Genomic DNA, 16,642 nt, shown 5'->3' on the forward strand with positions numbered 1-16,642 from the left:
GAACTGGCCAGAATTCTGGGACTCCTGGCTCCAGCTTGCAAGGCAAAAAGCCAGAAGAGCTCTGGCAAATGTTCTGCCTCATTGGGCTCCAGTGTCCCAGGTTGGTGAGTGTGCCTTTACCAGGTTTACTGTGCTTACATTGGTTTACTTTTTAAGTCTGATGTTACATACAGCAGCCTAGAAGAAGATTTAGGGGAATAATGCTTTTGTTTTCCTATACCAGCTTGCAGTGATGTGGATTTTTCCACAGTATGAAAACAGTGTAGAAAAGCAACACTTTCTGTGAAGCACTATAAAAAAATTCTGTGTGCCTCTTGTGTGCAGGTGATACAGCACCAGTTTATAGCATCAGCCTCTCTACTCAGTGCCTTCTGTTTAACTCTTGATTTTAACTGTATTTGCATTTGAAAATTGATACTAGTACAGCCTAGTGTGATATAGTTAGGAATATAACTATATTTTGTACTTGTAGGATACAAGATAACTGAATAATACATTTTTCTAGCTGCCTGTAAGTTTCTTGATAGCTAAAGGCTTGCAGCTTACAGAACCTCAGGTGGTTTAGGACTGGCTTTACAAAAAGCATTCTGTATCACATCACTATAGCTGGGATTAGCTGAATTTCTTGCTTCTCGGTTTCTCAGAGTGACTTAAAGGTTGGGACTTTGGTTGATTTTTCTGGTTTTGTCTGTTTTGTGTGGGTTTTGTTGTTGTTTTGTTTCATTTTTTGTAAGGTAATCCCTTTATTTGCATTTCAAGACACTTACTCTATTAGGCTTTGAACTCCATTATTTTCTTCTCTGCAAGACTGCTGAGTCCTTATGTCCATGTCTGTGCTGTAATTTTTAATTAGATAGGCAGACAGAGCACTGACTAAATATCTCCTAATGTATTTTAAATAATTAAACAACTAAACAACCACCATACTTGTCCATTGTTCTTCTAAAGTGTTCTTCCCATAGTGCTTGGATGTTATGGATCAGCTTTGACTTTTATCTTGCTTTTTGGTAGTTTAAAAAGAAATTAAATATGCCAGGTAAAGGTCTTTGTCATAATGAAAAAAGTTGAACTAGGTAACTCTTAAGTTATTATTTTATGGAGATTTTATTATTTTATGTGCAGAGACTATAGAGCTGGCCAGGTGGCTGATTTGGTGTGGGTCAGATTCTGAAAGAATTGGGAATGTTTTGCTCCAGAGAAAGGAATCCCTCTATCTTTGTTTTGTGTGTTAAATGGGAAGTGCCTGACCCCTTCCTTCTGTAAAAATGTCTTGTGTTCTACAGCCAAGTGACTGCAAAGCTTTATCAGTTATTATTTATGCTGCTATCTTTATGAAAAAGGTGGTAAAATATTGTAATGCTATGAAAATACTCTCACTTTGCAGACAGCATATGAAAATATATTTTATAAATTTGTGTTACCTAAAGACAATGCTCAGGATATAGTCCTGAGCCTCCTGTCATGCTTGTTGATAGCTGACGAGCAGTGTTGTCCTTAGTAACCATACAACAAACTGGTGCTTCTTACAGGAGCTTGCAGTGACTCTCTCCTCATGTCTTACTAATGAAGGTGATGTCTTTGTTCAGATCTGTTCTTGTAGATACAGTTGCTAAAACAAGAGCTCTGCTGTTCATGTTTTTTGATTTCATAGTTCTGCATCTTCATCTTTTTTCTTGCTCTGTCCTGCTTTCCAAGGCTGTTACCTGAATTCTCAGCTTTTTTGCTTTGTAAGTGGACAAGCAATGAGCAATGTCTTCTTACACTTAGCATGCTAAGTGGAATGTTTTCCACTTGGAAAGTGGAAGCATGGAATGTGCATGCTTTCTTGCTGGTATGTTTCTGTCCATGGAGAAATTTTCTTTCCCTGTAGGAAGACTGGACTTTTGGTTAGTCACTAGTCCTTTAGATTGAGGTTTCTTGTTGCTGACTGAACTCAGTAACTGGAACATGCTGAGCTTCTGTTTACAGTTACTAAAATTCAGAAACCTGCATATTGGCTTGAGAAAATACATCTCTGTTGGGTGAGACTTTTTCAAGGACTATTTCCTGTTGGTGGAGGTCTAAGTACTGATTACAAAGAGGCCTTGGAATCTTTCTTTGTGGGACATTTAGGGCAAATTACTTCTTGAGTAAGACAGATTGCAGACTTGACAGCTATACAAGAACAGGATCAGACAGAAAAGAACTAAGTTACCTCTCAGTTTTTCTAGATGCTCTGAACCAGCTGTGATGTTTCTGATGGAAAGGGAAAATTTAAATTGTGGCTGAAAGTAGATGATTGCTGCCTGCTGTATGAACATTTTTTTGTTTAATTAATATGGATTTTCAAAGATGACTGCTTCTTGCTTTCTGACTGCTGGGCAATAACCCCTCAGGAATGGTGTTTGCCTTTTGGTGTTACTCCTTGTGAATGCCAGTTCCTGCATTGCAAGAGATGCTTTTAAGTTTTTTTGCTGTGATCACTCTGTGCATGGGTGTGATTGCACCTTCACCTGGTTCCAGAGCTCTGGGTTAAATAAGGCACTGCTCTGGGATGATTTCAGTGACATAAATGGAAGTTTTTAGGGGGCTTGGGGTTTTTTTTATTCCTATTCCCTTCCTGTTTGAGCTTTGAAGTAATCCAGGTCTTATTTAAAAGCATTTGATTCTCAAATATTTTTTAGTGTAGATGTCTTTCACAGCTATTGCAGTCCATCCATTCTGACTTTTAACTACAGAATCCTCTTAAACAAATTTTGGTTAAGGGAAGAGGAAGGAGAGCTGTTAGAATTTGCTCTGATTTAAGTGGCTAGTGATTATCACCAAAAAGGGGAGGAAGGAGACAACTTACTGCAACTTACCACAGATGTATTTTTAATGCTTTCTCTTGAAACTCTTCGGCAGTTGTTATAGTAGGCTCTGTTTTGAGCTTGCATATGTTTTAAATTAAATATAGATAGATAAATCTTGGAAGGACATGTTATCTTCAGTACTTTCTGTTCTGCAGATGAAAAAATCCTAAGCCCTTTGCTGTACATAATTTTAGTGTAACTGAAGAATGCTGAAAACATTAAAAATGAAAACAAAGCCCAAGCTGAAAATTTTACTGTAAATGGAAACTATGGAAGAAATGGTGATCTGGGTGCTTGCTGTAAGAACTCCAGTACTTTGGGGAAATACAGTTTCCTTTCCCAAAGAGTCTGGAGCTGTTGGAAGTTTCTAATTTCCCAAATGTCAGACTCTGATAGCTGTTATGGATTGTGAGGACCGATTCTTTCTGTTAATTTTGTGCTCGTATGGAAGTCTTGAGCATGTTTGAGAGAGTGTAAATTGGGACCTGTAATTGGCCATTAGTCCAATTAAATAATTTTGAGTTAAGATAAACTGTGAATATGTGCAGGTGTAGGCAGTACTGTTGTCTCTGCTGTCTCTTAAATATTTGCTCTTGTTTTTATGTGAAGTGGCTGTTCTATCTGTGATTTCTCTACTTTCTGTGAACTACATTGGATGAGGGGAGGCTTTCACTGAAGTTCCCATGGTCATTAAAAAGGAAGCTTGTTCATATATATTACAGGGATGTTCCAGGCTTTGTGTATCCTGTTTTACTTATGATCATTGATTGTGTATTGTGCTATTTTGATTAAATAATTCATTTTCTTAGTATGAAAAGAAAAAAGGGCAGTTTTCTTTGAATAATCTGGCAACACTGGTCTTACGAGTATGTGAATGTAATGAAGTGAAATTCAGGTGGGTGAGATATTCTGCCCACCCCTACAGGAAAGACATCATTTCCATACATGGAATTTTTAATCATGCCTTATGGAATGGGCATGTACATTGGTCTCTGGAGCGAGTGATTCTGCTTGTGATTTACACACCCTCAGAGAGCAAGGAAAGCTCCTATGTGGGTACACAGTCTCAGCAGAGGAATGTGTCTGTAGGAGGGAAAGCAGTGAGCTTGTGTGCTGGTTCGTTTACAGAGATTTAAATTAAAACCAATGAGCTTATATCCCTCTGCTGCTTCCACTGTAGAGCATCAACCTACAAAGTTTTGTCTTCTTGCCAGAGTAAATTTTAGAGTAGTGTTTGTACAGAAATGCTTTTCTTATAAAGATGTGCTTTGAAGAGACTGAAGGTGATGAGAACTGAAGTCAGATACTTAAACTGATTTAGCTTTTATTTATTTCCCTCTTCCTTAGGCTACAGTTCTGCACGAGTCATTTGTCATGGAATGAAGTTGTGTGCCACCATGGGGTTGGGGTTAAAGTAGAGGAGACTTTGAAGGAGAGGAATTAATATAAATTTATAAGATATTGCTTGCTTAAATAACAGAAAACAACAGTATTTATACCCTCTTACAGCACAGTTATCTGGAATAATACATACAGTAATGCTGTATGGACATGGCTGCCATTCCACTATACATAGCTGACTTGTTCTTCTGTTTTATCAACCTCGTTCTCGGTGAGCAGCAACGTATCCAGCAGAATGGCTGATGATGCTTGGATGGGTGAGCTCCTCAGCCTCATTGGGCTCTGGTACATAATGGGGTTAATCCCATTTCTCATCCCATTCATGACAAAGAGCTTGGAATTTTCTGCCACAGAGCTTCTGAAGGAGATCCTGCTGGAGCGCTGCCGAAGGGCCTTGATACGCTTTGTGGTCTGATAGTTGCAAGTGATGTACCTGCTGAAAGCCTCCCTAAATGTTTTGTTGAAGAGTGTATATACAAGAGGGTTCACTCCTGAGGATACATACCCTATCCAAACAAATATCTCCAAAAGCTTTTGAAAAACCTCCTGGTTGCAGGAGTTGCACAGAACTGAGCTGATGTTTGTTATGAAGAATGGGCACCACATCAACAAGAAAAGAAAAAATACAATCCCCAGAACTTTTGACGCCCTTTGTTCATTGGTTATCGTTTGCATGGACTTCCTCCCGATGGTGGATGTCCTGCAGATAGGCATGTCACTGGACAAAGTCTGGTCCTTTCTGGAGCCATTTAGCATGGCCACCTTTTCTGGTGAGGAGGCGGGTGTTGTGTCACGCTGAAAGACTGTGGACACTGTTGACCAGGTGAAGCGCTGGGGCGGCTTGTTGATCAAATAGGCCTTTTTGCGCAGCACTTGGATTGTCAGGAAATAAGTGACGATCATGATAGCGAGGGGAATGAAGAAGGAAGCCACTGATCCGTACAGAATGAAGTCATGAAAACGATCAGGCATCAGTGCACACGTGATGTTTTTAGAGTTGCCATTTCCATCCTCAATGCCTCTGATAGGGATCGGAATTGCAATGCCTGCAGGAAAAAAAACAAGTGCTTCAGCAAAGGGTAATCGCTTGCAATCGCTTCACTGGGCCTGAAGCCTCAGGGTTTCTAAAGGAAGGTAATTCCTGAGCTCTGGAGCACGAATGGGGGTGACCGACACAATGTGAGTTGTTGAGAGCATCACGTGGCTAATTGGGCAAACAGTACTTTGTAAGGCTTGGCAAGCTGAGCTTTAACAGAGTGCCCTTTCTAAGGAGATTGGGCCTAACCCATAGTGATTGAGGAAGCAGTATAAAGTTGCCAACTTTTCAAGTGTGAAACACATGAATTGCTTTGACTCTGGTTGTTAGAATTAGCATGGCTTTTCCTCCAGTGAAATGTGTTTCCCTAATGCCATCTGCCCTTTTTTTTTCTCTTCCCCAGGGTAACCTTTGCACTTTTTGAGGGGCAGTTTTGTAAATACCTAAGTCTTGTCTTTCCCTCTTCTATTAACCACATCAAGTGACTGGACACAGCTGATTTTTTTCACCCTGCTTGACTCTTTCATATATACAAGTAGCTAAATAGTTGCCAGAATTATGCAGTGTGTGTTTGAGATGGATTTGTTGTTTAAAGTCTCCTGCATATTTAGGAGTGTTTAAATGAGGCTGGCTAGCTCTGTAATTCACCACTCGTTTAAAAAAAATGTTAGCAGTCTTGTCTTTTAAATGAATTTTTTATAACCACTAAATTACAGTCAGGACTTCATTTGCCAGCAGTCTGACATTACAACAAAAACAACAGGTTCCTTGCTGTCTGGTGAAGGTGATTTGTGCTGTTTTCTGATACCACTTAATGAGATACAGGGATTTACTGTATTCCTCTGCTACTCTGCCTACAAGTTGGTTGAAAGCAGCAAGAGCAAAATGGGTTACCCTTCAGCAACTCGACCCCTTTTGTAATTAGAAGCGCACCTTCAGATACAACAAGCATTTAAAATGAAGATTGAATCGAATTAACCTTTGATTTGGAGAACCTGGCTCAGCTGCAGAGTAGTCTTAGGTTAGATAGAAAGAAATTGAAAAGTACAGTGCTGGTTAATGGCAATAAATCACACATTAAAAGGTCAACTTTTAAGTGTCTTATCATGCTAAGTTTTTTTTTTTTGGGGGGTGGGGGTGGTGATAGAATAGAGGTAGCATCTTTTCTCCTATCATCACAGCTCTTCCAGAATTTTTTTGAAGTTGGAAATTCGGGGTTTAGGCGCGTTTGCTTCAGCCAAGAAGGTGGATGTACCCATTCTCCTATGCATAATGGTCTTAATAATGCAGAATAATTTTGTTTGGTCTTGCACACAATGCATACAGCATTATGGCTATCTGCAGCATGTATTAAGTTATTTGCATTAAATGTTTTCCCTTCCTTAGCTCATTTAACAGATTTATTTTTTTAAGCATTAAAGACAGGTGAGGTGCCACATGCACATCACAGAGATACTGATATCATAGAAGTTTGTACGTTGGTATCCTTTATATAAACTGTTCAGGGTTTGTTGTTTTGGTTGGGGGTTTTTTGGTTATATATTAGCCTTCCTATGTGCTGTCTTAGCCTTCATTGTTAGCCTGGATGTTACCAGCCACTCATTTGTTTCTTTGCTATAAGTAATTAACTTTTTTGTACTTCCTTCATGCAGCACAGAATTTACCAATATCTACTGAAGGCTTAAAATTGTGTTTGGGACAAAATATAGCACCACAGGAACATGAATCTTGCTTTCCCAGGAGACATACTATGCATGCAGATACTGTCTTCTGATTTTTGAACTTTTAGGAGCATGAAGAAGAGTGATGATTATCAGTCTGACTCAATCCTTGGCCTTTCTAGTGGGCCTAATAAGGAGCAGTGGTTCATGCAGATTTTTATGGTGTAGCTATGTATGATCCAAGAGGTGGACTTCAGCCAGCCTGAGTGTTACGGTCTTCCAATCAATAGTACTTGGCCAAATTTTCCATTTTCCCCACCTGTCACCTATTGTTTTGGACATAAAAAGCTTCTGTATTCCTTTTCTAGTCTCCAGGTCTCACATACCTATTGAAATGAGCCAAACCACGATGATTTTGATGATTGTTGTAGCCCATGAATTGTACTGACTGGCCTGGATTGGCTTTTTTATCGCAATGTAGCGGTCTAGTGAGATGGCACAGAGGTGCATGATGGAAGCTGTGGAAAAGAGGACATCAAGGAACAGCCACATAGGACACAAGGCAGTTGGTAAAGGCCAGGTATTGTCTGAAAGAGAACAAAAAATTCATTAGAATTTAAGCTTTTTGAGAACTTTCAGTGTGTGATTTTATTGTGGCGCCAGTATCTTTGAGAAATCCATAGTACTACAGGAGCTGAGCTTTGCCACTGCCTCAGATGGGTTCTGTTTTACATTTTAGTTAGCTCCTAACCACCATGGTTGCTGCCATCACATTGATCAGGCTATTTGTGTACTGTAAACCTTACCCTGTCTTTTTGTCCTTTTGTGGCAAGGACTCTGGATTAAAAAGTTATAAAAAATGGACCATGGCTGTTTGGTTCTTGCAAGCCTGCTGTTAAATGATTATTTTCAGCTGTTTCTCCTTGATAGTACTATGATTCAAGGTTATATTAAATGGAGGAGATAATGGGTCATAACCAAAGTATTAGTTTGTCATTGTAGAACCACTGTTGAATCTTAGGAGTGATTTTGAAGAATCTCGTTCACACATCTTTAAAATGAGTTTGCTGCATCATTTGGCCAGATACAGTTGAGCACTAATGTGACATAGGGCCGTTCTGTCTCAGTAAGGATTTTATAAAAATTGAAAATTTTTATGCATGACCTTTTTATTTTTGGTCTGTTTCCCCAGGAGCAATGGCTTGGATTTTAATTCTGGCATCCTGTTTCTTAGAGTAGTTACCTGTCCTTAATGTTAATCTTTATAGCAAACATAGGGCCTGTCAACTGCACTGTATCCAAGATGAAGGTTTTGTAGTGTTCAGATTTCCAAAAGGCTTGTATTTTTGAGAGCTGTGTCTCCCTTATCAATGTCTACAATACCAAATGAACATTAATGGAACTCTGATTATTTTTTTTCTAACTGGTGTATTTTCACTCAGAAGTAGCTTGTACTACAATCCAGTATAAGCAGTGTTCAGTTTGAGGTGCACTTAAGTGTTGTGTGTCTATAAGGATGTTCTGTAGTCTCGGGGAAGAATGTGGGAATGAGGAAGATTTTTCTGTTTCTAATGGTAGAAGTTGATCTACTAAATGTATTTTCCTCCCTTGTAAAATTCAGCTGTGCTCAATCAGTAGGTACATTAATGGTATTGCCAGGGAGATCTGTTCTTTGTTGAGTGACGATTAGGGGGAAAAAGACGTTTCTAATAAATCAGATTGGTTTTAATTTCCTTCGTCAGCATAAATAGACCTGCATGCTGAGAGTGCCAAATGAGCTGGACTTTTGTAATGTCCAGTCTTATCAATGTGGTAACATTGCAGTCATTTGAGATTAAAACATTTTTTCGTAACATGGCTGAGAGATGGAAATGATAATGGTGCAGCTTTGACTTGAATTGTAAACTGCAGAGGATGGAAAATTTTATGAAGACAAACATAGCAAGTACTTGTCTGCACTCTTACCTATGCTGGGAAACCTTCCATGTTAAACAAAGAGAACGGATGGATGGAGCCCTGAACTGAACTTCAGCCATCCCCAAAGCAGAGGACTCCAGGTGAGGATATGATGTGGGCAGTGAGGCAGAAGGAATAGAGGCAGTCTGTTTTCAATTTATTAACCAGTAAATTTTAGTATCTACCATAATTATTTCCTAAAATAGGTTCTATGGTTGAAATTATGCTTCAAAAAAATTAGTCTGTCAGGCAGGTATGAAAAAGTTGTAATTAGTAGATTATGAAACATTTACTCATCTTTAATTTTCGTGCCTAGACTTTTAGCTGGCAGTAAGGTATGGTGCATTACTGAAATGGATCAGAAAAACCAAAATGTATTGTGGCTCATGTAACCAGCTGTAATTAAAAGAAGATATAGTAAAAGAAGTAACTGATTTGATGGGCTTGAAATGATTTTGCTCAGTCCAGAAAACTGACAGCTTCTTTTGACTTCATGATGAAGGATTAGTTCAGATAAAACTTGAACAATAGAAAGTGTGTTCTACAACTTAAAGGATGGCAGATAACACAGCTGGATTTCAAGTGAGCAGCTAATACTTCTTTTGGATAGTACTCACATGCCATTCCCTGGATTATAACTGCTTTGCGTCCTGGAGAACCCTAGTGTAAAAAGTCTTTCCTTTTTTAGTTAATTTACTGTTGGCAGAAGAAAATATTTTGCAACAAAAGGCCCTTTTGCTTCTTTGAAATAAAGATACATTTAAACAGCGGCCTGATACAAAGCAATCTTGTACATTTTTGAGTTGTAAGAGCTTTTGTGAGTTGACAAGTGCAACTGAACAGAGAAAGCTTTATATTTTCTTTATTTTTGTCTAGCTTTGAACTGGGTGCAGAAGGCAGTAGGTTATCACATTCATGATTGTAGCATTATGTCCTGCTGCATTTGTGTGGAAGAGATGCTGGGTTTTGTCCAAACAAAATCAAAGTAAACTTTAAATGCAGTAACTGATAAGAACTGAATATGATGGTTATTATTTAAATGAAACAAATATCATGAAACTGATACTTTAAAGTCCAGAAGAGTCACACAGTTGTCTAGGATTCATTCTGTAGTGTATTCTGCTATAACTTGGTGACCTGACAAAGGTGCCTGACTGAAAATTTGTCTGGTTTCTCCAGCTGTCAGGTGGTTAAAAAGAAAGTCTTTCTTCCTACAAACCTTGCCTCGGGTCCTCCCAGCACTGCAGCAGTGCTGCTGTTGCAGATTTTGCTTATTTTGAGTCTAAACAAGACAGAGTACATGCTTTAAGATTTGTCTTCAACCTTAAGAGAAGTAAAATGAGCTTTTACTGCAACTGTCTACCTTTGATTAATCTTTATTTAAGAAAAGCTTTATTTATAGGAAATACCTTGGAAATGTGTAATTCTTATAACAAAGTACAGTATAGAAGAGCTGCTCTTGCTGTAAGCCAAAATGGTTTTGGAAAGCTTAAGAGAAAGCACTGCTTGGGTACATGTCTAAGTATGATTGAGAGAAATCTTTAAATAGACTTGGAAACCATTTGTTCTGCTGTAAGGGCCACAGAATGTGTTACCTGTAAAGGGCTTTGTTGCTGTTATATAATGATGTTTTTGCTGAGATGGAAATGGATATTTTCAGTCACCAGCCCATTTAACCCTGAGTTTCAGTCTTCACACTGATGTGTGTGTCTGTAGTTGCATGTGGGGTGTTCACCCTCATGGCAGTACTTGGCTCTCTGGGCTGCCAAGGCCTGGTGTCTCCAGGCTGTTCTCTAGTTTTTTTTATTTAATCAAAGTTGTTTTTTTTTTTTAATTAGGCTTGCCTTCTGATAAATAAACCTTTGTTTTCTTACTTATCTTTAGATTTGAGATTTTGGAAGTAGTCCTTGATTAAAGTTTTCTCTGGCAGTTTGCACAGGCAAGAAGTGAAGATTTGTTGTGATTCATCATCACTACTGGGAGAAGATTAAGACTGGTGGTTTGTGATAGGTTAAGATAATGGTTTGCAGCCTAGGATGATCAGCATTACTTTCTGATTTTAAGTGGATGATTATCCAGAGTAGAGAATATATTTTAAAAGATGGTACATGGGTTGTCTTCAAGTAGGCCATTGCCCACCAAGCTATGGACATCAGACTTCTTCCTTCTGCAGGCTTTGCAAATGGGAGGATTACTCAAGTGTGTTTGCTAATTTCACAATCCAATGAATTTCAGTAGTTCTGAGTGTTAGAAATTTGGGTAACTGTTTTGAAAGCTAGATTTCAGAGAATGCAGTTATCTCTTAGTGGGCCCTCCTTGGCTTTTTTTAAGAAATGAGAAGAATTTAGTAAGCTATAAAAGCTACAAAATGTTTATGTATTCTGACACACACTCCTAAATCAAAATTGCTGTGTATGCTTGTACCAGAGTACATTTTGGTTGCTCTGCTGAGAAAAAATCATGTGCTGCTCATGGCATTACACCTGCAAATGAGTTTACAGATTCATTTATTTGCTTACATTTAAAAGGGGCAGCTCTTTATTACAGAAGCAGTCCATTTCTGAAGATTTTTTGGTGAGTGTTCTGTCAGGGTGTGGAGCCAATGTCTGTAGCAGGTTTTGATTTTGAACACCCTGTGACACATTAGTTTGTACAGTCAGGATCTTAATGTGACTGCACTTCAGTTCACACCTTTTCCTCCAAATCTTCTCCGCATAATTAGATATCAATCCCAAATCGGAAGCATAATATTTGTACTCTGTATCTAGAAGCTGCACCCAGCTCTTTCATTATTATGGAAACATTCCTGTGTGGAAGTGCCAGAAGGCTGGATTTAGTTTGCTGTTTGGCTGTCAATGACTATTCTTTGTTCAAGTAGTTATCTGGCTAATGTAGCTTCAAGATTTAGACTTATGTATTTAAATGTCTGTTCTATATTCATTCCAGTAACTCCTCATGTTTTGCTCATTCTTTGAACTTCTATAAACACCTCAGCATCTTCTCTCAGTCAGTGAAGAGGCAAAGCAGTTTTTCTGGTTGGCTGCCAAAGAGAGTAGTTGTATGCAAGAAATTTCAGTTTTAACCACTGTTGTGTGGAAGGCGGGTTGTGGTCTTAATTAATTATAGCTGAATTTACTACTTTCTGGTAAATTTCCTGCACCATGAAAGATGTTTTTGTTTGATTTTTGAATTAAGATTCCTAGCATGCTTTAAACTGTTGTAACCAGGGTTTAGCTGTGGATTAATTGCGAGATTAAGGAGCAATAGACTCTTTATGAAGTTATAAAGAAAAGATTTGTTAGTCTAGTAGAATGAAAATAATAAAAAAAAAAAAATCAAAACAGGAAAACTCCATCACTGCACAAAACCTACTCCACAAAATCCAGAATTTGCCTTCCCTTTATATTAGTTGCTAGTCAATACTAGTACTTTTTATGGCTAGTAGTTTTTATTGTTGTTATTAATGAAGTCTTTGGTAGGAACTAAGCAGTTACAGCATCTGTGTGTAAGTATGGAGATGCATATCTGTTTCTTGCCTCCACACACACATGTGCACATACATGACATACCAATGTATTCTATAATTGACTAGTTTTTTGAGTTAGAAATCACTGTCTCAGTTACGTATTCAGTTTTCTTTCTACAAACTGTTGCTTGGAAAAAAAAGCCCTATTCTGTGATCTCAATGCTGAATTCTGACCTCCAGTTCACACTTCTGTATAGGGAGAAGTCTGTAACACACAGAAATTCACAAGGCATTTAATGAATAAACACATTTGTTAATAAAGTGATACCAGTTTTCTGCAGCAAACAGAAGCTACTGATGGCCTTTCTGAAATAAAGTTTATGATTGTGTTTGCTTGTTGCTCAGGCAACTTCTAGAGTCTAGCCTAGGAAAAGTGAAGTCCTGCAGCCCTTCATAGTACCCAGTGGTATCTGTACCTTAAAGATAATTATATAAATCTTTAAGTTTATTGAAAGATCTGTATCATTGATTTTTTCCATTTATGAGATGAAAATAAACAATTTAAAGTGTATTCTTAGGAGTAAAAGAGACTTTCCCATGAAGTTGCCTCTAATTAGTTGTCAGAAGCAGTATCTGAAATAAAGCTGGGCGTGAGAGACTGTGGAAAAATCCTGCTTGTTCTGTAAGGACTAATGAGACAGAAAATGCCACATCCAATGTTTGTTCATGTGAAAAAGACCTATTTTATTTCATATGAAGCAGACTAAATGACAAATCTGTATCTCAAACATGAGGTACATGGTTTGAGGCTTCCTTGGCTTACAGATGATTTAATTCTTTGTGATGCATTATGAACCTGTGGCTTTCCCCAGGTGGGAGAAAATCAGTTTCTCTGAAACCAGTACTGGTAAAGTTTGTTGTCTCTGATGGTGCCAGGGACCAATTCTGACTGACCATGTAAATATATGACTGCTCATGGAGTCAATACTCAGGTAAAATCAGGTGCACTAATCATAGGAAGTTCAAAAGCTGTTCAGTGTACTGAACAGATATCTAGCCTTGATTTCAAGTTCTTTAAGAGAATACTGCTTGCAATTGGTGTAATATAATACAATAAATACCAGCATTGTGCTGAGGTTGTTAAAAATTGTATTACACTGTACAAAATGTAATTCCCTGTGCTTCAGCTCCTATTTGAATATTTTTGAGTCTTGGATGTTTTTTGAATGGTTTGTTTCAAAGGAAAGAATATCCACATGGTTGTACTTCCCGTAAAGACATTAAGCTGTATTAAGATGAGAGGGAGTGAAGATTTAGCAGCCCTGATCCAAGTGATTTTTAAAATTATAATGATGGAAAGCAAACAACTTTTCTGTTTAAATTAGACCTCCCAGAATTGTACCCCATATGCAAACCTGACAAAACAAACATGCTGCACTTACCAAATAATATTATGAGAAGGGCAATTGGCATCACAAACAGACCCACGAGCAAATCTGCCACCGCCAAGGATGTCAGAAAGTAGTTGGTAGCATATTGCAACTTTTTCTCCAGGGACACCGCCAGAATGACAAGTATGTTCCCCCCAATGGTGGGGATTATCACCAGGAGGATCAGCAATGCTGCCCAGTGCACTTTGCTTCCTTGTTCCTCACTTGGGTAGTCCTGCTTGGGTGCTCCTGTTACTGAGAGAGGCGACAAAGATCCATTGCCAGCTCCAGACCCGTTCAAGGACTGTAAAGGATGGGACATTTTTGTGTGCAGCGGAATGTATTCAGGAGCTGTGTTTTGCTCAGGAGTTGCGTACGGCGTAAGAGTTCTCTGTTCCTCTCTGGTCCAGAATGGTCCTGAAGAAAGGCCAGCATGGTCAGTATAGTGAACTGGTCATCTGCTATTTTGAGATACTGTAACCATGTCCGAGCTGGTATCCAATTTTTTTATCCTGTGCCTTGCTGGGCGCAAAATAGTTTTAAAAATGAAAGTCCTGTCTTGTGTCCATCTCTGGTTGGTAGGGTTCAGTGGTCTGGTCTCCTCTTTATAGCGACGTTCAGATTTCAGAAGATTATAAGAAAAAAATCAGTAGCTGTCAAAAATAAGCAGTGCATTAGCTTCCTTTTATTTTTTTTTGCTACAGCAGTAAAGAGTGATAGACAAATCTGAATGCCAAACGATTCCCTTTAGGTACAGTCTATGTAGATTTGCTCCTTCTGAGTACAAACTGATGCAGAGGCAGATGCTCGAGTTGTGTATGTGCAACTCCTCCTCTCCCGAGTGTCTAGTCTCCAGCAGTGTGTGCGTAGGCAGACAGCAGTTCCCATATTTCCCCTTATTAAGAATCCTATTTCTCCACAGAGGGTAACCCCAAAAATATCTTCAGAAATTATGTATGAGGTTTCCGTTTTACTCTCAGCACTTCCTAATTTATCAGGTGAGGGTCAGGAAGCTGCAGACAATAAAACACTGGTGACAGTCTCAAGGGGACTGTAGAGATTTATCGAACTGAGACATCTAAATTTACCCATTACTTGAAGGGGTAGGAGTGAGTAAAACGCTTGTTTTTGTAATCTGAGCAATGCTTTTAGTAAGCACAGCCTGTTCTCTCTCTCTTTCTTTCTCTGTCAACTCTGCTAAAGACTTAATGCTTGCATTTCCCACTTCAAGCAGAGACTCAAACAGCTGTCCCGGCATTAAGCTGATCAAATGCTCAGTTACTGAGAAGATTTGATGTGTTGCAGTTTTCAGGTGAAGAGAGCCTTACCTCTTTCTCGTGCATTTTGGTAGAGTTCACTTTGCATCCAGGAAGATCCTTTGTAATTTTCTTTTTGGTCACTTGGTGAATGTTGAGATTTTTCACTACTTTCTGGAAAACAAGTTGTTCATTTGCTTTTGACTTTCAAAATATTTCTGAAGCTTGTCTCTTTGCGTGCTTTTGTTTAGCACATTTCTTCTATCAACAAGATTAAGAATTTCTGTTTTGGGAAAACTGTATTTCTTCTCACCCCGGTATTTTCTCCAACTCTGAAATGAAGAATAATTCTCACCACATGTGAAAAAGGATAGAAATAAGGTTGTATTCTCTTTTGCTGTCCTTTCTCTTCCATTCTTTGTTGATTCCACTTAGGTGATCAGTCTGTATGCAGTTCTCTCTTTGTTCATAAGCAAAGCTCGCAGTTTGCTGCTACCCTTGTTCGTTGATCGACTCATTCCAGCATATTCAGCTCCAGTGTTTGAAAAGCAGAGAAGTGAGTGGGTGGGGGGTTTGGCTGGAAAAGAGACAGAGAGGGTTAATTGATTCACTGCTCCAGCACTATAAAGTGCACTCCCTGTAGCTGTATCAGGATGTGCGGGTCCTGGAAATGACCCTTCACGCTACAACATTGTGTCTCTGTGCACCGTAGCGTGTCTGTCTGTCTGTCTGCTGCTCGCTCTCTGGGCTCTTTTGCTCACTTGCTTTCTGGACGGAAGCATAGTTAACCCTAAAAAGTTCTACAGCCCTGTAAACACTCCAGGTTTTTTCTTGCCTAACTTTATAAAAGTATTGTTTAGCACACTTATTTGAAGTGTGTGCACTGTTACTTTAAAACTTTTCTTCTGCAGCTGCTTTTTATTATCCTGAGTGTTCTCTTTTGTTACCTTCCAACTTTCAGTCAGATGTGTGTATAGCCTCAGTGTCATCTTATAGTTCTGCATTAAAATGGAAATAGAGTTCACTTCCAAGGACATTAGCTGCAAAATTGTGTAATAAGTCCTTGAGTAAAGCCCAGAAGAAACCATGAGATCATGGTCTGACCCTCTGTATGACACATTCCATGAATTGCTTCTGCTCACCAGCCTTGAGCTGGAAATCAGGTCCTCACTGAACTATGCATCAATTTATATTTCTTTAAAAAAGAAAAAAAATCGTCTCTCTAGAATGCCAGTAATGTGGGGCCAAAGAGAGAAGGCTGCTGTCAGAAATTAACAGAAATACTCGAAGTGGATTCAGATCATACAATAGAATTTTCAGTAGTTTTCACTTGTTTCTTATTTTTCCTGTTTAAAGGAAACCTTCAATAAGATTCCATGCTGTATTCATTTACAATCGAGTGTTGATATCTTTATTCATCAGAGAAGTATATATTACAAAAATAGAGATTAATCCAGGTATGGTTATACTGTTTCCTTATCTGGCCACCTTCCTATTGTCACCCCTGATAGTACTGAGAAAGTAGAGCACATGAAAACATACAATTGAGACAAGACAATACTTTATTTGGTTAATGAGCATTTGGATTCACTTTTTCTTAAGATC

At 38.6% G+C, this 16,642-nt stretch overlaps 2 protein-coding genes across 3 annotated transcripts in view; one reads left to right on the top strand and one right to left on the bottom strand.

The window, feature by feature from the left end:
• The window catches only part of PSMD1 (proteasome 26S subunit, non-ATPase 1), a 63,551-nt gene that overhangs the window by 21,441 nt on the left and 25,468 nt on the right, over positions 1 to 16,642 (top strand). The window lies entirely within an intron of this gene.
• HTR2B (5-hydroxytryptamine receptor 2B) lies at positions 4,139 to 15,750 on the bottom strand. 2 transcript variants are annotated; one of them, XM_042042445.1, is made up of 4 exons: positions 15,110 to 15,750; positions 13,794 to 14,434; positions 7,316 to 7,516; positions 4,139 to 5,278 (listed from the first exon to the last, which is right to left on the bottom strand). In XM_042042445.1, the coding sequence occupies exons 2-4, from the start codon at positions 14,101 to 14,103 to the stop codon at positions 4,398 to 4,400; spliced, it is 1,392 nt and encodes a 463-aa protein (XP_041898379.1). In that variant the 5' UTR covers positions 14,104 to 14,434; positions 15,110 to 15,750; the 3' UTR covers positions 4,139 to 4,397. The 2 variants fall into 2 exon arrangements, with proteins under 2 accessions (XP_041898379.1, XP_041898378.1); XM_042042444.1 differs by having other exon boundaries at positions 13,794 to 15,750.

This window comes from Corvus kubaryi, unplaced genomic scaffold (genome assembly GCF_017639235.1).
Source record: "Corvus kubaryi isolate FWS band 111438036 unplaced genomic scaffold, C.kubaryi_AGA036_p1.0 37397, whole genome shotgun sequence".
Classification (NCBI taxonomy): domain Eukaryota; kingdom Metazoa; phylum Chordata; class Aves; order Passeriformes; family Corvidae; genus Corvus; species Corvus kubaryi.